General features: G+C 35.5%; 1 protein-coding gene across 1 annotated transcript; it reads right to left on the reverse strand.

Moving 5' to 3' along the window:
* Nucleotides 1–2,136: 2,136 nt before the first annotated feature.
* Nucleotides 2,137–27,554, reverse strand: LOC146169244 (receptor-type tyrosine-protein phosphatase S-like). Its single transcript, XM_083386330.1, has 32 exons — nucleotides 27,450–27,554; nucleotides 26,145–26,228; nucleotides 26,040–26,099; nucleotides 25,257–25,340; nucleotides 23,894–23,987; nucleotides 23,158–23,306; nucleotides 22,441–22,516; nucleotides 21,590–21,715; nucleotides 21,390–21,527; nucleotides 20,704–20,836; nucleotides 20,559–20,628; nucleotides 19,132–19,305; nucleotides 17,983–18,199; nucleotides 17,548–17,647; nucleotides 17,340–17,471; nucleotides 16,726–17,024; nucleotides 16,360–16,465; nucleotides 15,911–16,017; nucleotides 15,164–15,309; nucleotides 14,312–14,411; nucleotides 13,051–13,127; nucleotides 11,950–12,081; nucleotides 11,292–11,426; nucleotides 10,372–10,517; nucleotides 9,558–9,702; nucleotides 8,857–8,960; nucleotides 8,252–8,391; nucleotides 7,993–8,069; nucleotides 7,112–7,228; nucleotides 6,774–6,908; nucleotides 5,471–5,634; nucleotides 2,137–3,084 (listed from the first exon to the last, which is right to left on the reverse strand). The coding sequence occupies exons 1-32, from the start codon at nucleotides 27,552–27,554 to the stop codon at nucleotides 2,874–2,876; spliced, it is 4,083 nt and encodes a 1,360-aa protein (XP_083242456.1). The 3' UTR covers nucleotides 2,137–2,873.
* Between the last annotated feature and the right edge of the window lie 210 nt (nucleotides 27,555–27,764).

Genomic DNA, 27,764 nt, shown 5'->3' on the forward strand with positions numbered 1-27,764 from the left:
ATCCTACCACAACGAAACACCATTTGGGTTAGGGTACAGGTTAGCGTTTGGGTTAAGGTAGGTCAAGTATTATTATTAAATTTGGAATATAATAATACTTGACCCACCCACACCCAAACGCTAACCCGCATGCTAACTCAAATTTTGTGCGTTGATTTTAGAACTGTGGTAGGATTCTAGACCGGCGCCAAGTTATTTGATAGCAGAGAAGGGCAACCAATAGAATCAGGTGAATAACTTTTTAAGTAACTGATAAGCTGTTTTTAAAATTATTTTAATTAAGGAGAATCCTTCTACACATTTTAATAATTATTAAATTAACGTACACATGCATTATTTAGGTTAGGGTGAGCGGTGCGGGTTAGCGTTTGGATTCGTGTGGGTCAAGTATTATTATTATAATATTTATACTGTAACTTTGCAATTTCAATTTTGACTCTCTGGTTTGTTACTGTGCGTAAAGAAAGTGACAGGATTCTAGACCAGCACCCCACAGACCTTTAAAAAAGAATGTTTGCAAATGCCAACAGCGAACAACTTAAATTGCCACCGTAAGCTGGAAATAGTACCAAATTATTTTTTAATAAAAGTGACTTAAGAATGAAAAATAATGTTAAGCAACTGAGACAAGAACTTGTAATCCATCCTGATATTATTAAGAAATCTTTCTATGTCCACAAGCTCGGAACTAGCTTTAATAAATTAGGCCATAGCGCTTTCTAATATGAACTACGATAACAATGGCTGAACTCATAGGCATTTGTAGACTGCAACGAAGTGCCTTAAATCTGATCGACTTTGGCAAGTATTGTTTTAAATAAGTTATTTAATTTATTTGATATTCAACTATTGAAGATTAAACACTACCCTGGCAATAAGTTCGTATTACAGTTACCCTGAAGAAACAAATTAAACCCTGGCCGCCTTCAACAAATGTCAAACGAACGGTTTCTTTACAGCGTCAGCAGTCAGCACACAGGCTATCGTCTGTATGAAATCAGGCGTAGCGAGCTTTTCATTTCCTTTTTCCCTTTGGCGAGTCAATAAAATGCTCGGTTCTGTTGTTGCGTAGGAAATCACCGAACACCGTTTGGTCTTTCATGAGCTGAATGAAATTTCCCAGTCTTCGGTTGCCACCACATTTGCTTTGTAGACGTGTTCTCCGTAGGATGTAATTTTAACCAGACTAAACGATCGTGGAACATAAATGTTCTGACATCATCGCTAGTTTAGGTTTATTATTGTGTGGCGGATCTAAACTAATGGTGCAATATTCTAACTAAGCCAAGCAGTTAATATACAGAGCTATGGCTGGAGGAAAATATACTCTGAATTCCCCATTACGATATTTGAAAAAAAAATGTCTAACCTTTTTTCCTGCTAACCCATTCAAAAGTTCATAAAATTTTAACTAGAAACGTTGGTCTGTTAGTCACTTGTTTTTAATATACGGTTAATCAGGAATTTCGACCAACAAATGAGCTTACTCTACAGCTGATTAGGGAGTTCCAAACTGTAAAACAGTATTTCTGGTTACAAATGTTTCTACTTGGACAAAAGCCTAAAAAGATCAAATAAAAAAGAGACTCATAAAGAAGTAACTTTAAGAACACGAGACAGTTCGTCTTTTGTTACAGTTTTAGGTTGGAGAGTTGTTACTTTTAAGTAGGCCTACAGATTACAAAGATGTTACTGATTCGCATTGTGTTGCCAAATCTTTTTTCGAAGGTGCGATGAGACACTAGCCGCCTTCGGACTAAAACGATTTTTGAAAAAATGGTTATGACCAACAAACGAAGAACAACGTCGCCCTACCCCTGGATTCCTGCCTGTGACTTTCGGCAAATTCATGGTGCAAAGAACAACAATATTTGTAACATTCAATATGCTTGTCCAGTCACCAAACGTTCTAGTTTCGACTGTTTTTTACCCGGGTGTTTATTAAAACAAGCATAAAATTATTTTAAAGATCTTATTAAACTGTTGCCTATTGAACTTTTAATCCATGCTTTTAAAGTGCTACAAATATGACCTTTTATTGTTGCTAAATCGTTAAGATAAAAATGCAATATTGCACGATAAACAGATGAAAAAAATACTTGGATATACGTCACGGCAAAAATTGTGTCTCATAAATAAAGTGCAGGTTTATTTAAAGACATGAAAAAATTTGAAAGGTTGATTTAAAGAACGTGAAAAATCTTTTAAAGAACGTGAAAAAATGCCACTTGAAAAATGCAACAAAAAGTTAGAAACACAACCGGCGAACAATGGCGAAATAACAATGATATTAACACAGTAGCATTTGGAAAAATTCGAGAACGTTAGGCATAACGCATGGCCAAGTGCAAATATCCTACCAGCCTTGTCGAATCTGATTACCTCGTACACTTTCACTGACAATGTTTTTGTTGGATACAAACAGGTTAAACTGATAAGTGCAATACTTAAATTCGTACTTGCAGCAAATATAAGTTGACCAAACCAGACACCAGACAAGTATGCGAAGTATAGCCCACGCGAAGCGGACAAAGAAAACAATACAGAACTCATATATCTGGTTTCGCGTAGCCTAGACAGAGGGAACAATCTACCGGCATCGGATGGCTACAATCTCGAAAGCAGAAGTTGCGGCATTCAAACACAAAATCAACCACGCAACGGAATAAAAAAATACATGACAAAAATCCTCGCTGGTTTTATACATTAAAGGTGCATACTGCATATGCTTTTCATAAAGACTATTTCGAGTGAGCAAAATTAACAATTTAAACGTAAACAGGTACAATGCAAACACCACACGAATACAGTCGGCGTGATGACCAAAGTCAATGAAATGAAGCCACAACGAAATTAGTTGCTTGTATCGAGGCCTACTTAAAGTTTCCGTACAGGTCGAACGACTGGATATAATCGGCGACGGCCTGGTAGCAGAACTCATACTGGGCGATGTCTCCCACCATTGCCGGCCTGCAATCGCGCAAATCCTTCACTGCGCGAAGCACGTCCACTCTGTTCTCGTTCTTGAGCCTTTCCAGAAGGTTCGCGATCGCTATAAATGTGCCGCTCTTGCTCGAACCGTCGCTGCAACAAAAAATGATGGACATGGGCCAACGGTGTCTAACCTGTGGCCGTCGATGAAAAATTGTGCAGCCGTTAACACGTATTTTATGAGCATATGTTGGCGGCCGTGTCCGACTGTCCGTGCTGGCATGTTAATGGTTGATTTGCTAAATGCAGATTAGAATTTTTTACGACTTGAGGGAGTGCTCTTTCGCTACATTCTCAGTAAACAGATTTATTAGGTGCGCTAAAAAAACTTGATTTCCTTGATTGACCGATGTACAAAGAAATTAGTGTAGAAGATGTGTAACAATCTTAATGGTGACGTCACATAAAGAAAACATAAGAAATTATGATATTATTTTTAACGGCTGAGCAGGCATGTGTAATGCGAGTTTTTGAGTGGAATTATGGCAAAACTGTTGGACAGGTTAAGCGGTAGTTATAGAAAGCCCTGTTTAAACGAATAAGAATGTATAAGTGCATCTTGAACTGTTATTGATCAAATTGATAAGAGAATACATGGAGAATTAAATGGCCACACACGCAAAACTTTCTGTATTTTGTTAAAATTAAAACAGAAAAAGATTAAATCATTAACCACAGACAGTAACTGCCATACATAGATACAAACTTGCGTTTTACCTCATGCTAATTTACATGCAAATACAATTTTTTTACAGGGGCCATGGCCCCTCCAAAATTTATCAATAATGTACTATTAATAATTTGTTTTGTAGCATCCAATTTCAATGGCGAACTAGGAGACACCACCTCTTAAATAGCGCACACCTGTAAACTTCCCTAGTTAGCACAAAAGGATGGAAGTTACCCTCTCCGACTATAGCACTGTGTAAACCCGCAGGACTAACCGTAATCGTTGGTATAATCATTTAAAATTGAAAACGATGATTCCACTGGCAAATAACCACCTTTGTATGTTCCTTCAAGGTACAGTTTGATAACCATCTGCGTCTTATTGGCATTTGGTGTTTACCCTTCCCAACTTGGATGGCTTAGTTTTTACCACTTATATCAGTCACTCTATAGTATTTCATGGCAGAAATCTAGCTAGCATTCTTCAAACCTAAATAGTGTATTTGTGAATTAAACCACGAAAAAGTTCCCAACTTGATAGGAATTTCCCATTAGATAAAAATATAAACTTACGCGGTGCAAATCTAATCGATCGCAAAAAAAGCAGCAAGAAACGACAGGCTACGGACATTAATTAGAAGTGTCGCAGTGACGAATGACTGTACAGCTGAGTTTATGTAAAACAGGTTTTGTTGACCAAAATTAATTTTTGGTCGATTTTGAAATGCTTTTCAACTCATAATTTTTTTTAAATTTCGGCATGGCAATTTTCAACGTGTCATTTTAAAGCTTTTTTACAGACCTTACAGTACAATTTATTTTATTTATAGCGTTCATCACGTTTTGGTTGGTTTCAAGAACGCCAAGGTATAAATTTACTCAAAAACAAATATCAACAGACTGAAAATAGTCGAAGTATAGTCATACTTTATGACTGTAGCTTAAACCTCTACTTGTTAAATTGTACGACATCTGTTGTGGGCACTTCCATATTTTTTAACTATACGTAGAAGCAAATTATTCCTTTTAAAAATGACTGCTGACAATTAATCTATAAAAACATGGGTTATGACCACCATCTTAAATACTTGCTTTCCATGACAGAGCAGGACGTGTTGTTTAATTAACCGTAAGATGGTTACTGGTTGTGCCTTAATATTTAAGTGTTGAAAAGGCGTTATCAGGTAGTCAAGTGCAGCTGAGTAAGAATAACTCTTGTAGTTTTGTTAGTTTTGTCTGAGACGAAAAAGGGTTCTTGTAGTTCCGCGCGCGGCAAGCGGGCCTCGGTTCGGTTACCGGTAAATAACCCCAAAGTTGCAGGCGATTCCAAAACGAAAATTTTTGTTCCGACTGCTGGCTTCGGTCAGTTTCACAACAAAACAACGGAGAAACTACCACCGGCCTTTCTTAACCGCGTTAGCACTCGCGACGAAGGGTATTTTTTTCGCCCACTGCAAAAGCGATCGGGTGGCTATAACCCCGCCGACGCGTAGGGGGTTCCCCACCCAGGGTTGCTAAACATTTTTTAAGAATAAAATCTAAGACGTTTAAAAGAAAACCCCACGAGTTTTGAAAATAATTATAAAGCAAAAAAGTATAAACGTAATGGTCAAAACAATGAAATATTTTATTGTTTAATCGTAACTTTCTAAACAAACAAAACTTAAGCTGGACATAAAAATCCAAATACTCAAATTACTTTTGGAACAAAAAATATTTTTTGAAGACACTTCAATGCGCAAATCAAGTCAAAGAATTTTAAGAATTTGCGCCAACCCTGCAAACCGCCGCTTATTATATTGGCACCCACCTGCAGTGCACCAGGGCGACGAACTTTTTTCCACGGACGTCGACGCGATCGGTATGGTAGCGTTCCACTTTGGGCAGGACTTCTAGCAGCGTGGAGATGTCAGGCTTGCTGTTTCGATCGCCCTTCCAGCCCGACACAGCGATCTGCTTCACCCGGTGGCAGGACTGCAAGAGTTAACATAGTGGTTTGATGCGGGGATTTTATTGGAAGGGAGTCGCATGGGAAACGATTAGGCTGCATATCAACAGTTTGGAGCGTGCTAGTTGTTTAATGAAATGACCTTTGGAAAATCCTGCTGCAATCCTTTTGGCTAACAACAGAGTTGTTTCTAGTACTAAAGGGTGTCGGGAGTTATTTATTTTTTGGAATATTAGTATTCGGGATAAAAATGCGATTGAAGTGCAACAAATCGGTTTGAAATAAAGCACTGTTGATTTTCAATTTAGTATGCTGTAACATAAAGTACTATAAAGGTTGGCAAAAGTACTATTAAAGCCTAGCGTCTACCTAATTCGCGACAAGCGGGAAACCTCGCGTCCTGCGACTAGCGATAAGGGGTTACGTTTCACACACGCTACGCGTATAGGCGTCAAAAAATGAAGCACCTTGTGCATTGGTGTGATGCAAAATTTTAGCTTCGTTGCAATTGTGTACAAACAAAATGGGTAGAATCGACCTACTGGTTTGTTGTTTGTGGAACAGCAAATTATATTTCTCTCAGATAGTTGTTCGCAGCATTATTTACCAATGTAGTTAAGTGATTCATACAATCAAACAAACTGTATTTCTGATAATAAACAAGGTTTCTGGAATTTCCAGACACTTGCCGTCAGAAATAAATCAGATTTAACTTTTCCGCTTGTCGCTTCAAACGAAAAAATCGTGTCGTCACGACAAGCGTGTCGTCATGTGTGAATGCAACTTATTTATCACTTCTGTATAGTTCCCGTTAGACGAAAAGGTTGGAAACCACTGATCTATCTTGTTAATTAACAACTATTACGTAACGCAACTTAAATACGTAACACGAGACAATTCTGTGGCTGCTCTACTGAGCCGAAATTAAAGGCTTGGGTCGTTGTCGCCAAGCTTTGTCACCAAATAGTTCTGTGGGTTGTCCAATTAATTGGATCCTCAGTGCAGCCAAGTGGACACAGTGAGTACATTGAAAAATCCAAAAATCTGCTTCTAATATTTTGTTGCAAAACTACCGTATTTTAGACTTGTACAATATATTGGCGATAGGCGATTTACTATCGACGCATAAAAAGGGAGAAGGGTAAAAAGAGGAAAGCCGACAAACCGATGAGCTGTGACGAGTCACTTGCAAGTTGCGCTCTGTGTAACCCTGGAACTCCAACGTTTCTTCAAGCTCGATTGAGAATTCGGGAAAATGAGAAGAGTTTTCGTCAGACCAGTACTCGAAGCAAGGCTCGTTCTAAAAAAAGGAATGAACTGGGATAACTGTGATACAAAGTATACGCGCGTATTTAAAACTCCATAATAGTGTGCCTGGACGCCAGTAAAAATTTGTACCAATAAAAAAGCTCTTATTTTCGATAATAACCCCCTTATAGGTTTTAGGAAAACAATTTTTTGTCAACACTTAAGGGAAATGGTTGTATTGTCGCGACCGCCTACCTCTTCGATCATAACGATGCAGGCCACGTCGTTGTCTGTCACACACCTCCAGAAATTGTTGGCGTTGTGGGGCGGAGGGTTTTGGACGCTCAGGTAGTAGAAACCAACGTTGTAAGCCTGTTGTCACAGTTGAATTACGGTAAAACGTATTGTCATTTAACGCTATGTTTAAAACTACAGACGAGGTTTCCTTTAAACAATGCGAAATTCCGAAGACTTAAACAATAATAATTCCGATTACTTGAACTGGGCTATATAGCAATGTTTCCCAACGTATTGGTCGCCTATAATTTCCGGGTCGCTTGTTTGTCATTTTCTAAACGATAAAACCAACATACAAATAAAACTTAAAAATTATAATCAACGCGGTTGAAAACAAAAATACATATGACTAGCCTAAAAAAACATAATTTGTAAGCGTCACACTTGACATATAGCTTTTTTACCTCATAGTTGCAATTTGTTCAACAAAAAGTACTCCATTAAAAAGCCTACGAGATGTACAGATTGCGAGTGATGAGTAATAGTCAGACTGGAGCTTAAGAACTCAGTTTTACCCTGTTCGTAATTGTGATGTCATAAACTAAATAATGGTAGTTAGGTGATTTCATAAAACATTTCTCAAGAGTTGTACACTTTCTATAACAGAAGAGGCTTGACTCGCGAGATTTTACCAGCTTGATATATTTATAAATTTTGGTCCCCTTGAAAAAAGGTGGGAACAACTGCGTATATAGGTTTGAAAACCAAAAACGAAAATAGGATTGATCGTAACGAAGATAGCGTTGCTACTTGGCAAAACTCACTGGCCAAAAAACGAAAAACCTTTTATGCTAAGCAAACAACGAAGACGAAAGTGAAGAATTTCGACAAACACTCACATGAACGCTGGAACCGTTTAAGTAGGGGATTTCCTTGTCTTTCGAGAGCATTCCGACAAAAGCAATCGAGTGGTCGTCTGCGGCGTGAAAAATAAAAGGCTTTTGTTGTGAATAACGGCTTAAAGTCGAAATAGTAAAAGTAGCAATAGACTACATCGCAAACAAGAACTGGCCGTCAATCTATTGATTTGGTTTGTAAATCATCGAACAAATACACTAACGAAATAGTTTATTACTAGAGCTCTTAACGAAATCATACAGGGTAAAACAGAAGCATCGTTGTTCAGGTGTTTGTTGATCGACTTGTTGGCAGATCGCTTTTCGACCTTCGAAGGTGGGACGACGTCCAGAACGTCAAATTGCAATTTCAAGCCAGTTACGTGCATATTGCGGTCCACTCTGAACGAAAAATTAGAACATTTCGACAAACGAAACCAGAAAACTTGGACCATAGTGACAGTAGGCTATGTTGTAGTTGCACGTAGAATGGATATTAAAGTGCATACGGAATCAGGTTGCACTGGATCAATTGCATATATAGTATACTGATGAGGCAGATTCAGAACTATATTTTAAACGTTTATAATGCCCTACCAAATATGCTCCCTATACTTCTCTACGGGCTCTGGTATTCATTCTATGCTTGTTATTTAAATTAGCTTAAAATTGTCACATATAAAACTGATTAAAAAAATTATAACCCTTTTTCTTTATTTAACTGTAATAGCTGGATTTAAAAATAAAAAAATCGTTGCCCAGTTTAAGATTTACAATATTTAAAATACTAAATTAACCACTTATTGCAGTAGGATGTAGACTAAGACAAGTGCAGTCCTATTTCAAGTCTTATACATGATTGCTTACCCTTTGAGTTTGTCGAAGTAGCGCATAAAGTCGGACGCTTTGACCTCAGTGCCACGCAAAGTGAGCAGTTCAGTGACCAACTTGTGAATGAACATGTATTGTCCCTAAAACCGAAAGAAACAGTATTTAAACCATTGTGCCTGTTAAGATAACTGTATAGAACGCAGTATATAGCTTACAAATGAAATATTGCAAATATTAATTTAGTGCCTAAAGTGGTTATTGTTACGGACTTTTCAGTGCGCTAAGAAAGTTACATTTAAACTAATTGAGTGACTGTTGAGAAAATTATCTGGCAACTTTTGAAAAGTCACAGGTTGAGAAGCCTGACTTTAGAATAGCGGACAAGACAATCAAGTAACATCCAAAATATCCCTTGAATGCAGAGGATTTCATTTTTTTTTATCTTATCCGTTCTTTTTTCTTTAGAAGAAAACAATGGATTTTAACCACCCTTGTCAAAGTATTAGGATAGACCTATTAGGAACAAAACACAAGAGCATGGGCCTAAATGCTTTGCATTTAAATGAACCATAAGTTTCTTTACAAATAAAAAAATGCATACTACTTTTGGCTTTTTCCCAGTCAAACAAATGTAACAACTCCCTCAATAATTTGTGAAATACCCCATACGGAGGGGGTAGTTACCCACAGGCTAAAAACTACTGTTTCAGTGTGAAATGAACGAGCGAGTTTCTCACCACAGTCTGAACCATCTCTGTCCGGTTGAGCCTCATATTGTACACCACGCCGAAAACGTTGATCGGGCGCGAAGCGTCGTCTTTTTGCAGTTGGTCAATTAAACAGTCGAGGGCAATAAAGGTTCCGGTTCTTCCCACACCGGCGCTGTGCAAATTGAGTTAATGTGGTATCCGTGATTTTTCAGTATGTAACGATATATACATCAAAGATTCTCAAACTGGAGTCCACCTTTCCCATGGCTATGCGAGAAAAATATTTAGGGTACCAAGAATTTTTTTCGAAATTCGTTTTTCATATGAGCTAAGCATTGTATTTAACAGCTGTGGCATTGTGATTTAACGACAGTTCAAAAATCATGTGCGGCATACTATCCTCGCTCGAAATCGAAAAAACATTTACGTAAACTGGCCACGAGAAGCATTTTAAATCGTAGTACACAACTTTAGGAAGTCAAATATTCGCAATTTCATTTTGCTCTTAATACCGCGATTAAACGTTCGAAAGTGTTAAAAAATGTCCTACATGTGCGTATTCAATTTTTTTCAATAGCGTTTGCTAATACTGCGCGAAAAAAACTAAAATACCTATTAACTCAGAATAAGACTAAATATACCGTAGCACCAGAATGCATATCTGCCACCATTTTTTTCACATCTTTCGACAAAATATCATTCTAAATTGTTATTAGAAACTTTACAACATTAAACCATCACAATTTGTGTACGCATATTCAAACTCGAGATTTTAAAATAAATACTCATATGATTAAAGTTAGCATGTAATTTGTCGTACGGAATAGAAAAAAACGTTTACCTGCAGTGCACCACGATCGGGCCGGGCTTGCTGGTGGGCTGGGCTGACGTGGCGGCCTCATGGAGTCGGAAAATTGTCGACGTAATGTCAAGGATGCCGTGGTCGGGCCAGGCCACGAACTGGAACTGCTTTACTTCTATCGGGGTCTGTTTATGCGAGGCGATAAAAAGTTCGCTGTTACTGAAAACCACGTAAAGTTTTACGTAGAATGTCAATTGATCAACTCTGGATGTCAAAGTATTGGAATTTAACTACTTTTATATGAAAATAACGAATATCTTTTCTTGCAATGTACACAAGTATGCGATTTACTTTAGCATTTGAAAGCTAGAACTGCAGCCAATATATTTGGCAACTTATAATATAGGCCTACATACCGTATTTTACAGTATAATAGCCTCCTACTTTTTAACATATGCGGTAACTTTGAAAATGGTTGATGTTGCACTATTATTATATATACAACTAGCATAATTCAAGAATCACTTTATAAGACAAAATGTGTTTTGTCGTTTTTGTGATTAGGATTCTTGCAAAAAACCTACAAAACTTGGTGTATTAACTTGTGCTGTAAGCAAGCCATTTCAAATAAAATTTGGACATGAATCAATATTTCAGCAGGATCACTGTCTCGTAATAAAATATCCTTTTTTATTACTGCGGTGCATTTGTACAAATACCGCTACCTTTTATTATGCGTACCAAACCAACATACTTGGAATTTTCTATATGCTTAGGAAAACTTGGCGTGTTATGATTCATTTCGTGAAAGTGTATACTGTGCGCAACATAAATCATTTTCTATAGTAGCAAAATGTATAGCAAATGTTTTGTACCAACACAACACTAAAATTTTACAGTCGTTTCTCCGCAGGTGTAGTGATTCGTATCGCGCTATTTTTGACCTAGTTGTAATTCACCTGTATTCTTGGTGTAGTAACAGACAAGGTTCGACAGACGTAATCGCCAAACGATGTTTGACTCGTTTGTTTCACCAAGGTGTTTCCGTACTGTTCTTCCATTCCCAAGTTGGGCCAATATTTGTCGCATTTCTCCTAAAAATAATAAATGAGAGTTAAAACGAGGTCACGTTAAGTTTTTTTTAGCCGAAACATTTTGACTCAAAAATTTCGGCTCAGTTAATATATGGTTTCATTTTGAGAACGTTTCGATCATTCTTGTCCAAGTTAGAGCAAACCAAAAAAGGTAAACCACGAGTCATTCAAAGAAAAAAAACTGGTTATAATTAGATTGACAAAACCGTAACAAAAACAGTGGCAGCTTTGAGCTTAATGTTAAATTTACTGCAGTATGTTAAATCATAATGTTTTACCAAGTGATAATATTGATAAAGATTAGTATGTTCTATTTTACATGTTTTATACTAACGGACGATAAAATATTAACACTTGTTTAGTTTAGGCAACAATTTTACACACGCTACGAAGATACATGCATTTTGAATAAAAAGGCAAAAATGACAGAACGTTAGAATTATTTTTCCTCCACTTTAAAGTTAGCTAGAGAAATAGGCATTGCATTAAAATAACAATAAAGTAGATTTTCTTCAGCGCTAACCTTGTTGTTTTCCACCAGTTGAGTAAGCATCACAATTACCCGGCATTCGTTTTCGATTATCATCCGCCAGAAGTCGTCAGAGGTGTTCTTAGGACCTTGGGCCGCTATGAATTTCCTCTGTGTGGCGTAGCCCTGTTGTGTGGGTTTGTTTCGTTATATCTTCCTTCGTTTTATATGCATATAATTCTTGTACTTCACCAAAAAAATCGTTTTACATCGACAGAAAAAGCTTGGCGACACCGAAATTGGATGCATATCAAAAAAAGTATATAATTAATGTTAGTGCTAAATTAACGTTCTTAGAAAAAGTCATTATTATGTTACTTCACACGACGTTTGTACAGTTAGGAGTTAATCTGGCGGACAGCAGAAAAAAACAACTAAACGAAAATAGGTTTGTGGTGTACACTTGTACAGGCTTATTTTTGGGATCTGCATAGCTGAAGCAATCCAAAAAATTAAACTACATTTTGGAGCATAATTGTTGGAGGTTGTAGTAAGACGTAACAAGAATATCAAAGCCCATACAGAAGTATAGGTATCATTTTGAACGTTTCACACTTACAATCAGTGCCTTCTCTCTATCTTAAAAATGAACAAAGAGTTATTGGAAACGTTCAAAATGATTTCTACTTCTGTATGGGCTTTGATATTTTTATTACGTCTTAACTACATTTACAGCAAAATAATCTAGCAAAGCTAGCAATTCAGGTCAGACACATTAACCAGATCTTAAAAAGATATATATATATTTCGCCAACTAAGGCATCGTCAGTATATCTTAATTCGAATGAATTAATGAATTGATTCATTCGAATTAAGATATACTGACGATGCCTTAGTTGGCGAAATATATATATATCTTTTTAAGATCTGGTTAATGTGTCTGACCTGAATTGCTAGCTTTGCTAGATTATTTTGCTGTTACTGATCAGGAATTAAGGTCGACATTTATCTTGCAAGGGTCAAGGTGATTTCTATTATTCACATATTCAGTGCAACATTAACTACATTTATACATGGCATTGATTTAGCTTGGCTGTTTTGAATTTACCAATACTATTGGTTTAGCTGAGACACTATAGTTACTTTAAAACTTACGTCTATGTAAGAGGCGTTGACGTAGTCAGACATCGCTTGGTTTGGAAGTTTTTTCAAAACAACTCTAGACTGGTCGCCTGCTCAATAACGACACGGTTAACAGTAGAAATGTTTTACACTTTAAGTTTAAACTCCTTAAAATCATTTTTTGGTATAGTTTAGTTTATACAAGGCGAAATTTTGAGTGCGTGAGTGCGTGTGTTATTCAAACAACGCTGGTCGGTAAACGCAATTAAAATACAAAAATGAGACAGTGAAATATGACACATATGAACAGTACAGTGAATATAATTACTCATATGAACAATATTACCTATGTGGGGTTTCATTGGACACAAATGTCAATATACGGAGATGTCGCCACGGTGATTCATAAAAATGATAATCGAGGAAATTACATGATCGAGTGAGAAAACAGAACACAGCAATCGAAGCAAACCTTTGGACGTTAACAAGCCAAAGTAGCCATTGGTATTGCCCTATAGTCAATAATTTACTTTCACTTCTGTTTCAAAGCAGCGAAGTAAACGAAGATTTAAAAATACTTAACTCTCAATCGACAATACCCGAAAGAATAAGGCAAATCTTAGTTGCCAGAGGAAAGTCAATCCAAAAATGAAGGAGTCATGTATCGAAATCAAAGAGAGGAAATCATGACCGCGCTTAGGCGTGATATGACGCCAGAGTAAGATCGAAAAAGAAGAAGGGATTTAACATGAGTTGTTTAACGTTTAAACGAAAGAAGTCGTAAAACGAATTCGTGAATTGAAGAAGTCAGTGCACACGTAAGAGTAAGCTATTGAAAAGATTTTATGACGTTACGGGAACAATATTTTTCAATGCATTTTACACAATTATGCCAATACACTTTCAACAGTCGACGTCGCAACCTTGGAAAAGGGTTGGTGCGAACTGTCGTGTGATTGGTTAGTGAAGGAAAAAGTAAATCTCTCCACAATACTCACTTTTACACGCTTTGGTATATTTTCCGTTAAAACGACTTTTTTTATGAGAACAAATAAAGAAATCTTGTATTGTTGGGGTATGCTACAATTGGATAAGTAGTTATTCAATATCAAAGTTTTATTGAAAGGTAAAAATCAAAAACTTCTTGAAATCTCGATTACATTTTTGAATTAGACATTTTAAAGATCTTAACATTATTTTAACAAACATGGCATTAAGGAAAAGAGGAAACGGCAGAATTAAAACGACGCTGTAAGTAATCTCTGCAAATTGATTAATTACACAAGCGACTTACTTGGAAGAATGTTTTTGAACCTGTTCTTTCCGTGCTGCTGGGCAAGGACGGCGTACTTCGTGCTTACCTTCGCCTTTGCCACCATGTCTGGAAGAACTTTCTGCAACACAAACCGCATTTTAGTTTGGCGTAGATGTACAGAAATAGAGACTAAGATGTATTGTACATGGTACAACAAAGAGAGTTGGGCCCATATTCCGTCATAATCAACCACAATATAGTTGGGCTATATTAGTATTGCTTTAATTATTTAAAATTCACATCAAGCAGCAAAGCACCTCATGGTAATTTCACGATATTGCAGTGTTTCAAATAAAATATAAAATGAAACGACAGAACGACGCTAAGGTGTGGCCTGAAATTGGTCGGTTTTAATACGATGAATTCACATCAAGCAGCAAAGCACCTCATGGTAATTTCACGATATTGCAGTGTTTCAAATAAAATATAAAATGAAACGACAGAACGACGCTAAGGTGTGGCCTGAAATTGGTCGGTTTTAATACGATGAAAAAATGGCAAAACATAACAACAAGCTATCAAAAAAGACTCTTTTGATTCTGAAGTTATCCGAAAGAAGCCGATAACTCAGAGGCCTATAAGAATTTCAAATGGCGACAATAACATATTCAAACAAGCAATAAAATTATAAAAATCAATTTTTTAAAGGAAACCTAGTTAGCTGACGTTTTCGTAAGCAAGCGTAGTTAGCTTTCACTGGTATTAAATTATCCTGAGCGATGCCATTCATTGACATAGGATATCATATCATCGGATACGATTCGACATTAACGGATATCCTCAAAGTTTGATATGACCACCCAAACACAAACGTGAACAAAATGCGCTTGCCTTGAATTCGTCAGTAAACATCCGATCCTCGTTCGCCCGCTTTCGGCTGTAAACTTGGAGAAGGTTTTCCGGCGCGATATTGTATTCCGCAATCTTCAAGGCCACCAAATCAACTTCGCTCGTCTCACTGGCGTCGTCAAATGAGTCTGAATGAAAGACGCGTGCGATTAAATGTTGCTTATTGTATAAGCTGGGCGACAATGTGTAAACTCTTGTAAAGTGACTAAACAACACCAACCAAAATATTGATCGACTTTGATGAACAACTGGTTATAAATAACGTTTTGTTAAAATAGTAGCTTTGGCATGTTAGTCTACCCCAAAACTGCACGTGTAAATCAGTTTCGTAACTTTACACGAACTTTTGTTCCTATCCAAGTCTGGTCAGCATTTTTATTGGTTAAAATGTATTTTGCATTATAAAATGTAATAAGAATATCAAAGCCCATACAGAAGTAGGTATCATTTTGGACGTTTCGAATAACTCTTTATTCATTTTCAACATGTCACTTCTGTATGGGCTTTGATATTCTTATTACGTCTTACTACAACCTCCAACCATTATGCTCCAAAGTTCATTATAAAATGATTTGAACTTTACTTGCTCTGTTCATGTCTGGGACTGAGTCTCTACTTGTATTTAGTTAAAACGACTTGTTTATTATTGTGTTGAAAATGAAAATAGTCAACGAAAAAGCGAACTTAAAGAAAAGGTGCCAAGCACAACGTGTTGAGAAGCAAAGTTACCTTCCTGGTTAGCGTTGTGTTGGACTGGTCTGAGCGGCACGCGGTTATCCACAGGCACTGTCACGTTTCCGCTGGAGTCTCGCTTTCTCACGCGCTGACTTAACGGCCTGAATGAGAAAACAACGATTTCAAAAAGTATACGACGGTGCATAGGAACCTATTTTTCTTTGACATTGCAGTCCCTTTAGGTTTAAACCAGGGCTCCTCGGGACTCGACGAAGTCGGTTTATTTCGCTGAGTTGGACTCGGGACTCGAGTACGAATACTTATGACGACTCGAGTCCCCGTTACGATGTACGCATGCGCAGTACTAGACGTATAAGGTCGCAAACCGTCAATCGTAAATCATAAAGGTATTAGCATATAGTTAAATATTTTCGATCTATTAGTCACAACAACTACTTCCTGGTGTGCCTTGCTTAAGGCCGTGGTTTGCATCACGTCCTTACCTTCGGTAGACAATGGCCAGAACAATTAGGATCAGTAAGACTATTGCCACGACAACCAATCCTACAATGAGCCCGATGTTAGAAGAAGGCGGCGATGGAGGCAAAGCTGAAAATACAATCAAATGCAATTATTTAATAAGGTTTGCTGTGGTTGTTAGATTTCAAAAAAACGGTTTGACTAACTATTTTTTTCGTTTTTTTTATCTTTATAGTTTTCAACTGTACATGTATAGTAGACAACCTAAATGATTTCAGAAATCATGCAACTTAAAGCCTTTTTAATCTAATCGCTGCGTCTAAAAGGGGTCATCGCCATGATTGAGTTTGACCACTTTCAAATAACAACAAACAAAAAAAAGCAATTACGTTTCTTTGCCACAAAAGGGCTAGAAGGCGAACTGGCAACAAAGAAAGGAGAAGCAGATCTCCCACTGACACCAGGGCCACCACCAGGCGAATTATTGGGGGTCGCAGTCACCACGTAATACTGGTAGGAGGCTCCGGGCTCAAGCTTTCGGTTTTCGGCGCGCACGACTGATCCGAGGCTACGTCGTAACCGCGTCGTGTTGACGCCACACGTTTGCGAGCCGTTCGTCGTTATTGCTGAGACGTCACAGCAGGACGTAGATCCGTCGCCCAGCGTTAACCGCGTTGACGTTTTAATGCTGAGAAGGTAATTCAACGTAAATGTCAATTGCTACATAGTTAAAACAAACGTGCAAACCAAGATATATTTCGCCGCAGCTGCATGTGAAGATGATAAAACGTTTTGTTTTAACTTTTATGGCATCTTTGGAAATGACATTAAAATGCTAATTTCTGTAAAAAATGCCACATCTAGAGTCGTCAATCTGCTTTTTGTGAATGCGAGTTCAGTGACGATTAATTGTACACTGTCTGTTTTACCAAGCTGTAACTCGACTCGAACACGGCTAACTGTGTTTGGTATATATCTTTATAAAAAGCGAAATGACGCGCACCTTGATTTCGCTACAGCGACGTAAGGTTCCCCGGGTAGAACTGTGTCACCAGCCTGCTTTAACTTGGTAACATCAGCTTCTGAGTGGTTTGTTGATTGGTTGACGACTTTGTAGGCCACCACAAAATAACAGCTGCAATTCAGTAATTTAGTGAAATGGTTTGAATTAATAAGTAACAAAGCGTTTCTCGTATAACATTTTAACAAACCTGATGGCGCCGTTTCGTTCGCTCGTAGGCTCCAATGTTATTTCCATTCCATTTGCATTCGGCGCAGGATTCGTTTGCGACAGTTTAACAGACGTTGGACCTGTTCAAACATGACAAAAGCAAAGTTCTTACAAAATCGAAAAAAACGTATGTTCACTGTTCAGGGCATTTTGGACGTTTCATGTGTTGCAGGAACAACTACCAAATCCAATCAACTGAAAAGAGGTTATAGACAGTAAATCGCGAGCCTTTTTTAATATTTAGAAGGGTTGCACTTACTTAATTAAACATAAAGAAAATATCGTTGACTGATTTGAAGCAAACCTAGTTTCAACAATACGTAACATTGAATAAAAGCAAAACGTCAATTTATACAATAAAATAACATACGATTGTTTCCGTTTAATTTAGGCTTTAGCAGGCATTTTGTGTTACCTTTCGAAGTAGTAACACAACTTCCAGTCGAAAATGTAGACCAAGCCGGTAAAACAAGTCCCTTGCAATTTAAGAGGGGCATCACGCCAACACTGACCGAGTAGTTGGTATTTGGAAGCAAATCCCCTATCACATAGCTTAATGCCGATTTCGACAAATTTACAAATCGAGTCTCTCCTTCGTTCGACGACCCTGGGACGTTTGCGGTGTAGGACAGCTAGAAACAAAATATAAAGTTTCAATCGTCCAGTAAAGGTGTATTTTGCTTTGAGATCGCTTTTACTATAAAGAGCATAAAAGGTACGCCAAAGTGTGTTGTTAACAAATTATAATTCTTTAATCTTCTAGTAAAGGTGTATTTTGCTTTGTGACCGCTTTTACCATTAAGAGCATAAAAGGTACGCCAAAATGTGTTTCTAACAAGACATATAATGCTTGTATCTCAGGCATGTCATGCCCCTCTAGTTTCCACCATCAACAACGTTTAATTGGTTAAATGGAATTAAACGATGCTTTCAACTGAGCGGTAACTAACAAATGTGTTATATTGCAACCAAGTCAAAGTCGCAGTGGTTATTTATTGCACATAAAACCGTTTATATATTTTATCAAGCCATGGGTAGCAAGACTTTGGTTGGTCTTAGCAGTTACTTACGAAACGTTGGTAATCGGGTCAACACTTTGATTACATATCACGCACTTTCCATAAGGTCGCTCGCGTTATTGGTTTAGATTGGAAGCCTAAAATGTATGCCATCTTACCCAAGCATTTAAACATGATAAGCAAGTAATGTTTCACATCTTAAATCCGTAAAAAAACATAAGGATAAATACAAGATCCAAAAAGCAATAAATTAATTCCCGGTTCGACATGGTGCTTTGACCTTAATAATCCTAAATAACCTGCTTTAATACTAAAAGTTAATTATTTAAGTTTGTTATAAAAGAAAACGCCAAACTGTTGAAAATTAGGACTGTCGTGATAAGTAAAGATAAAGCACTATTAAAGTCACTAACTAAACATTAACACGCCGCTAGAAAAGATGTAAAACAAAAATTGTTTTGCTTTAACGAGCATAGCAGTTCGACACAATTTTTTTTAAATTACTGCTGTGCTTGGTTCCTCTTTTTTAACTTAATCTCACATACGTTGGTTGAATAGAATTTGCTTTGATTGTTATTTTGCTTCCATGTGATCATACACCTTGTTGTTTCGAGTTGCAAACGAACGTTGTAGGGCGGTTTTAAACTGGGATCGGGAGTTTTAATAACAGTCTGCTTTGATGGTTTGAAATCTCGGCATCCTTCGAACATGGGAAAAACCTACGTATATAAAACATTAGGTATACAAATATGAATGGACCAATGTTTGATATATAACAGGGGTGGGCAACCTAAGGGGCCCACAGGCCAAATCGCGCCCGACCAATCAATATCATCTCAATAAATTAATCTTTAAAGAAAATCTAGAACATCCAGAATATAATTAAAAAAAAGGTTCTTCTGAATAATATATTCATAATTTGTTTCACAAACCATTTACAGTATATGATATATCCGCCACCTCCTTTGGTAAGAGGTCATTCCTCATTATTTATTAGATATTTTAACTCGGTAAATGTGAACAATTTTCTGCCTAAAAGCGCATTGTTCACCAAGGATTGGAACTATCAACAACAGAAGTTTCATCGACTTCTTGTGTCTGAATGCATAATTGTCAGTTAAAATTTATTACGGTATGCAGAGACGTTTCCGAGGTTAGTTTGGCCCGCGACTAGAAAAAGGGTTGCCCAACCTTGATAACTTTCAGCAGCTATTAGATGACATCGTCTGGTCCTTGACTGCTGGGGGGTCCGATTGGCTTTGGGTTATAATTTCGGTTAACGCTGAGGTCATTTATAATCAATCAGGAATTGGACAGAAGTGAGTTAAGGGTTAATTGGCGTGTTAACGCTTAAACGACTCGATCGGTACACCATATGGGAGGCTGACGGCGTACTTTAAAAATTATTCAACCAAGCTTTGGCGCTTTGCAAAAAAGGTGAAAAGCCTTAGGTGGTAAGATTTAGTTCTGGTTTGAAGATGCAATAAATATACAGATAGGGACAATTTCGAGCAACGATCGAAAACTGTTTGCAGAAATTTAGTTTGGATTAGGCCATAATCCCGTAACCAGAAATCCGGCAATGTCATTCAAAAAATTATGTTTGTTTAAATATATGTGAAGGTTGATCCGTGACGATAAAAAAACGTTTAACCGCATTTATAAAATTTGATTAAAATTATATTTTGCTTGTACACTGTACAGGTACTATTGGTGATAAAACTTAATCTAATTACTTTTTGTCTAATCCTGAATGACACGTTATTTAATTTATTTTCTGCATAGTTTATTTATACATTTGTTGATTAATATTAAATGTTATTGTAACCTGTAGTAACCTATAATTATTATGCCACTCCTCAATATCACTGCCTTTGTAGCACATAGATGGTATATTCCCACAAACGTACTGGCAATTAGTTTAGTAAGTCAAAGTTAAAAATTCTCTGTGTTCTGAATTATAAATTCTTACCGTTACATTGTAGGAACTACCTCCTTGTAAATTGGAAATGATAACATTAAACTTTCCCGGATCAACAATTCTAAAAATTAAAATAAATTTAAGGTAGTTCAACAGAAATAAAAAATATATATATTGACACTGAATGAAACCAAACCTTGTCATTCCATTGTATTCCAGTTTATGTTGAATCGATAAAGTTCCCGGAAGTAAATTCCAACTAACATTCACTTTGCTTCCGTTGCATTTGTCTGACTTGTATCTGATTGTAGGCTGTACAGAACTGGAAGCTATATAACATAAAATAGCTTTCATGAAAGAATTTGAATACTTACAGTACCAGATTGTTTTAGGCCAAAAAAGTAGCACCCATTCTTTTTCACTTTGAGCAATGAGAATATTAACATATTTTGTATTACAGGTATTAGTATCCTCATTAAAATTAACTATTACTTTTATGTTTTTAAATTTAATTTTAAATGATGAGATATAAAACTAATGCACACAAAAAAATATATTAATTGGTTTAAAATTTGATAAGCGTCCAGAGCTACATACTTTTAAACACAACAATTAGCTTAGACAATGGCATAACATGAAATTACAAAGAGACCTAATAAAACCAACAAAAAGACAAACTCGCTGTATAGAAAGTGATAGTCTAATGAAGTGGTTATTTTTGTTTGCTTTATCTTTTAAGTAAATTTGAAAATAATTGCACAAACTTTATAGAAAAAACCTTTTATACACTATGTGTAAATTTCCAGATATTGAATCAGGTGGGATTTATTAAAAGTATTTTTAAACTATCAAAATACAATAATTACCAAACCCTGGACTTACCATCACAAATTCCGACTACTTTTCCAAAAGGGGGATATTGGTAGTTTTTATATGTTCCAATCCATATCTTCTTACATGCATTGTTGCTATACTGAGAAAAATACTTTGAAATTCCTGCAATCCAAACATTTCTTCTACCTAAAAATAAGGCATGATAAATATAAATTGTTTATCAAATGAATTAACTAAAAACATATTACCAAAGTTTAGCATATATTCTGAATCTGCTTTATTATCAATAACAGCCAGATGTCCATTTAGGGCTTTGCACGATTCGATAGCTTTTGTGCATGATGTGGGTTTAGATAACAAGTTCCACATGTTTACTAAAAATGCACAAATTGACATAATTACACTGCATCAAAAATGTCCTGGATTGTTTAAAACAAATATACCATATGTGTAAAAACATGTCAGACCTGGTGAAGATTTATATGTTTCACTTTCCGATGGCAACTTTGAATATATATTGTCAGCAAAGCATTTGTAAAGAAATGATGCAGTAGATGGGCAGATCACACCATAAACCATCAATTCTTTTGTGACTATGTGTAATTTCCTGTCTTCATAGTTTAAAACCTATATGTGAATTCAGTAGAACCATCATCCAAGTGAAATAGTAATGATTTTATATTTTACGGACATAGCCAGTACAAGCAAACTAGATACAGTCAGTAGTAAGTACAAGTAAAAATATATAATGTATATATATAATAAATTGTTAGGTAATCTAAAATAGAGTGTTTATATTTAATAAAAGTACAGTTGCTGTCGAAATCAATATTTTCTATATATAACCACAGAATTTCAATTTGTCAATACTGCAATAGCATTACCATTTTTATACAGTAAAATATTTATAAATTGGCAAGGATTAAAATGGGTATTTGGTTTCGAAGTTTAAACGTAAAATCAGCCAAAATATTTTAAAGCAAGTGTTTTAAAACAAAAGCTTAAATAACATCAAACATGAGCACAAGAGTAAGAGTAACAAATATGTAAAACAATAGTCGCTAATTAAAATACAAACGTTAGAGCAGTGGTTCTCAACCTTTTTGTTCTCGCGACCCCTTTTGAGTTTTCAATAACTTTCGCGACCCCCCAATTATAGTGTGTGATACATAAACCTGAGTAAATAAAACACATTTTAAAATTGGCAAAATTCGAATAGGAAAAAAATCTAGTTGGTGTGAAATTCAGAAATTTTAGGTCAAATAATATTAAGCATGTACCTCCTAGTGTGAGACTGAAGAGAATCAATGGAGGTAACTGTTCTTGGCGAGCAGCCAAAATTCCTTACAAATTTGAAAAAAAAACTGTTAGTAACAATTTTTTTTTATTTTCGTTGGTAAAGTTGGTATAAACAATTTTGGAGGTCTTTTGAGCCCGTGGATTTACTTTATCCCACAATATTTCAAATAAATTCGGCCAAATAGAACAGAAAGCTTACTGTCCTAATAATTTAAAAACCGTCGGACACAGCAGTTAAAATTAAGACAATTTATCGTTTTTGGCCCAAATTTTGTAATCGTGACGTCATACACGTGACAGGTTCACTGCAGCAAAAGCCACACAAAGACAAATATTAGACTGGCGTTGCTTTTGTGCATTCTATACTGCTAAACTTTTGGTTCATATTGCTTTTTTTCATGAAGTTTTTCTTTATCAAACACTACACGGCGACCACCCAGACAACCATTTGCAACCCCCAGGTTCACAACCACTGCGTTAGAGTATTTAAAAAAGAAGAAACAATATTTTAGCACACCTGAAACTGGCTAGTCTTAGGTAGCAAACTTCCATTTGCAAACTTCCAAACAACATTTGGTAGGGGGTTCCCTTGAAAAGAACAGTTGAAACTAACTGAGTTACCCACTGGCATAACTTTGTACTTGGAAGGGATTTCTTCTGGAACACCTTAAGTACCATTTACAACAGTATATTACTGACCAAAGATAAATAAAAAATGGTGGTTTAACTATGACTAAATTTGCAATATAAAAAGAGGCCTAAATGAATAATAGAATTAACACTACTTAAAAATGTTCAGTGGTGTAAAAAGGTAATAAGCAAAATTTTGAATTTGAAATAACATAAAACATTTTAGAAAGCTATAATTTCAAGAATTTTAATCAATGCATATTCAGCTGTGTTATTTTCCTAATTACCTCATATAACCACTTGCAAATCATCTTGTTAAAACAGAAGCTATTAAATATATGAAGCTTTTAATATTTATTTTGGTGGTCTCTTTTCACATTGAAGAATACACATAAATCAGTGCTTAGTGTTGCAAATTATAATTTATTTATAATTATTATTAGGAAACTCTATGAAGTCAGTTATTTATTAAACAAACATGCAAATGAATATTAATGCAAAATAATTTTAAACTAAATTAAATATTAACAATTTGTTTAAAAATACTTGCCTTTATAATTATATAATTCTGTTTAAATCAATCATGATTCTTCAGTTAATGCAAAAACAAAATGTAAACTGACCTTCTATTGTTATTGTTACACTTTTTGTGACAGGAACAGTTGCAAGCTTGCTTTGAACAGTGCAGACATATACTCCACTGTCTTCATACCTGGCCTGTAATGTCACATTGTATTACTTATGTCGCATGAAGCATGATAACAAATTTTAAACATTTTTTTAGACTTATACACACGACAAACAAGAACCTTGGGATACTTGCCTTGTTAAACCTCAGACACATAATATTTGTTGATTGGTTTCCTGTGATAGACTTTTGGTAGTAAGGTTTTGTAGACATTTCGACATAGACATTTCGACCACTTCTTTTCCAAAAGACGTCAGGTTTAGGGTTTCCACTTCCAGAACAAAAAATATCGCATCCCAACTTTGTTTGATTTCGATTTAATTTTAGAGTTGTCAACGACACATAAGAAGTTGGTAAAACTACAAAGAAAATTATCTTAATAATTTTTCAACTATGTGACTCTGCATTTCAAAACATAATTTTTTTGCAGAAATTTATTTAATAAAAGATCCAAAGTTTAAAATCCAATATTTTAAGGAACTGCCTGTCTTGATTTGTTTTAATATTTACTAAATATTAACAATTTGTTTTAAATTCTCACCTTGCACATCAACATAAACCATCTTTGTATCACGAATTGCAGTATTGTCCGAAAATAAACAAGTAATTGTATAGTTTGTTGGCTTTTTAAGGACCCCAGCTTGGTAAACAACTCTTAAGAAAAATGAAAAACACAAAGGTTTGGATACGAAGAAAACAAATATATCACAATCCCACAATTTTTTTTAAGACAATAATTATGATAATTTCCCACTTCTCTTGATTTGTGTATATTTTAAGCCGACGCCCAGTGATGGATTTAACTTCGCAAATGTAACTTCCAGCAATTCGTGTGACAATGTTTGCTGTTACACTTGCGCTTTTTCCTTTATTAACTACAATATGTTGTGTTGTGTTAATTTCAATTTTTCCTGAAATGACAAAAAATAGCTAAAATGGCTAAAATGACAATATGATCCTGATCAAATCACAACTTCCAAAAAGTAACTAAAAGTATCTAAAAATAGAGATATATATCTAAATAAAAAAACACATTTTACTTTTTAACAAATAAACAAATGTGATGTTATGAAGTACATATATATCTGGAATATATAAACATTGCGGAGTTATCTCACTTGTTTCACAATTGAGTCCTTTATAGTTCAAGGTGCATGCACAAGTGTAACTGCAGCCAACTACTGTGCAAATGCCTCCATTTTGACATCCCTTTTTGCAGAAATTGGAAAAGCTTAAAGCTGTAAACAGATAACAATTGTTATAATTAAAAAATATTTTATTGTTTATTACTCTTATACCTTTTTCGCAAACATAAAGAGCGGTGGAAGTACATGAGGCTTGTCGATAAGAAGTTGAGCTTGATTGCCCACAGTAACCTGAACCTGAAAATTATATAATTTAATACAGTATTTCCCAAAATATTTGAGTACGTAGCAAACACTCCTACCAGTGACAAATTGTCCTGTGAAATTTGAATTATCATTCCAGGCCCAAAATTGAGTTTTCATTAATCCAACAAAATAAAATTTTTCCAATGGCAATTTTGACTGTATATCAGTTTTAAGTATGGCTAATGATGATTTTACTGTATTGCATTGGCGTTTGGCATCATCATAAGAAGTTGCTGGAAAGTTGGATATGGTGTACTGACACTTCTTTACTGTTGAAGTGTAAGTCTGCCATTTTTCTAAGGAAAAGTCAAACAAAAGTGATCACAAAAAAGCAAACTGCAAATTAGCCAAATAAACTAAAGCATGGTTTTATAATGTCGTCATGCTCATAACCAAATTGCCTAAGTCATTTTTTTAAGATTTTTAAAGTTTTTGCTTAAGTTCCTTGTGACCATCCCCATTCCATGGAAAAAGTGCGTAAGTCATTTTTTGCACAAGCACATGGAAAATGACCAAAAAATGACATTAGTTTTATTTTTTTATTTTCGATGATGCGACCCTCCTTAAAAATAGAACAACAACAAAACACAAGAGCAGTTTTTCTATGGATGGCGATGGTAACAAGGAGTGACTTAGGCAATTTGGTTATGAGCGTGACGATGTAACAAATGAGGTAAAGCATATTTATACCTTGACATTGAGGAGCTGGATTGCTCCACGTGCCTGAATTGCATGTTGCAGATGTGTCGCCTACAATTTGGTATTCACTGAAACATGAAAATGTGCAGAACGTACCATGTGGACACCGAGAGTAACGGCAATTGGAACTTCCACACTCAACAGATCCATGCGGCAACGCCAAAGTTGAGCATCTTTGTACTACAAATGAAAAATGAAAAATAGTTATTTATGAGTTTAAGTTAAAAAATAAAATGTTTATTTTTTACTTCGGCTTTTTCTATAAGAATATTAATACAGAAAAAAAACTTGGGTAATGAAAAATAGGAGGTTGGTAATGAAAATAGGAGGCAAAAGTATTTTTCTAATTTATTTACCAAACAAAACATACACTTATGATTATCTTTGGACAAAATAAATTACAATACCTCTAATTAGTCATCTGTCCATAGGAAGTATACTACAGACCAGTTATAAACAGGTTTTATAATAACCAACTTAAGCATATAAAAATTTAGCAGTCAGTGATTTATTTTAATATTTTTGCTTTACTATTCATTTCTGCAACTAAGCCATTGCCGGTTCTAAGTTTTAAGCTTCAAAAAGTCGTTTTCAAAAGTTTTACAAAATAAAAAGGCACTGCCATGACACCAACTTTAGAATGGAAAAATGAAAGCAATCAAAAAGTTGGAAAAGTTCGATTAAACAACATAAATAAAAAAGTACCTTGACAAGTTGGTGTAGACTCACTCCATCCTAAGGATAAACAACGTGCAGTAACTTTAGTAACAGGCGTGTAACCGACGTTACATTGGTAGTCACACAAAACATTGTATGGACAATGAGTGTTGTCACAACTTAATGAACATGAAATCTTTCCTCGGGAAAGCATTGTTGGCTTCAGGCAAGTAATTGCTGTTGGTAGAGGACAAACGTTAAAGGTAAAACTTGGTAATCCTAATTGTACAAAGTACTATGATTATAAGCCTAAATAAGGAAAATGAACACGTTAAATCATTTTTATTAGGTAATTTATTGTGATTCAAATATTAGAACTCAATGAAATTGAATAAAAGGAATGTTTTTAAATCAATAAAAGGAATGTTTTAAATAAGTGCATGGCGGTAACCAAATTTAACTTGCATATTTGTGTAGCTACCCCTGAAATACCAGTGGTTGCATGAAAATGAATAGGCTTTTGCGTTAAATAATTCAATTTAAGCAATTTTCATGGTATTTTTTAAACAAATCCACAAATTAAAAAACAACCTGAAAATCTTTGGTTTTAGACTTTATTTTTGAAAACTAAAATGTTAATAATCCCTCTAAATGAAAATAAGTATTCTTACATATAACAAATTATAAAAAAAATCTGAAAAAGTAAAGCTAAAGCTGTTTTCAAAACAATAAAAACAAAAATACCTTGACAAGTTGGTGCAGACTCACTCCAACCAGTGGATAAACAATATGCAGTGAGTTTAGCAACAGGCGTGTATCCATCATTACATTGGTAGTCACACGAACCATTGTATGGACAATGAGTGTTGTCACATCTTGATGAACATGAAATATTTCCTCGGGAAAGCATTGCTGGCTTCAGGCAAGTAATTGCTGTTGGTAGAGGACAAAAGTTAAAGGTTAAACTTGGTAATCCTAATTGTACAAAGTACTATGATTATAAGCTCAAATAAGGAAAATGAACACACTAAATCATTGTTATTAGGTAATTTATTGTGA

Source organism: Ascidiella aspersa, chromosome 1 (assembly GCF_963924565.1).
Source record: "Ascidiella aspersa chromosome 1, kaAscAspe10.2, whole genome shotgun sequence".
Classification (NCBI taxonomy): domain Eukaryota; kingdom Metazoa; phylum Chordata; class Ascidiacea; order Phlebobranchia; family Ascidiidae; genus Ascidiella; species Ascidiella aspersa.

Coding starts and splice junctions, on each gene's coding strand:
- LOC146169244 (XM_083386330.1), bottom strand. CDS start 27,554: ATGGTTCGTGTGACTACCAATGTAATGATGGATACACGCCTGTTGCTA. Junction 25,341..26,039: donor TCCAGCTCCTCAATGTCAAG/GTATAAATATGC, acceptor TATAATTTTCAG/GTTCAGGTTACTGTGGGCAA. Junction 23,307..23,893: donor TGTAACAATAACAATAGAAG/GTCAGTTTACAT, acceptor ATGGTACTTAAG/GTGTTCCAGAAGAAATCCCT.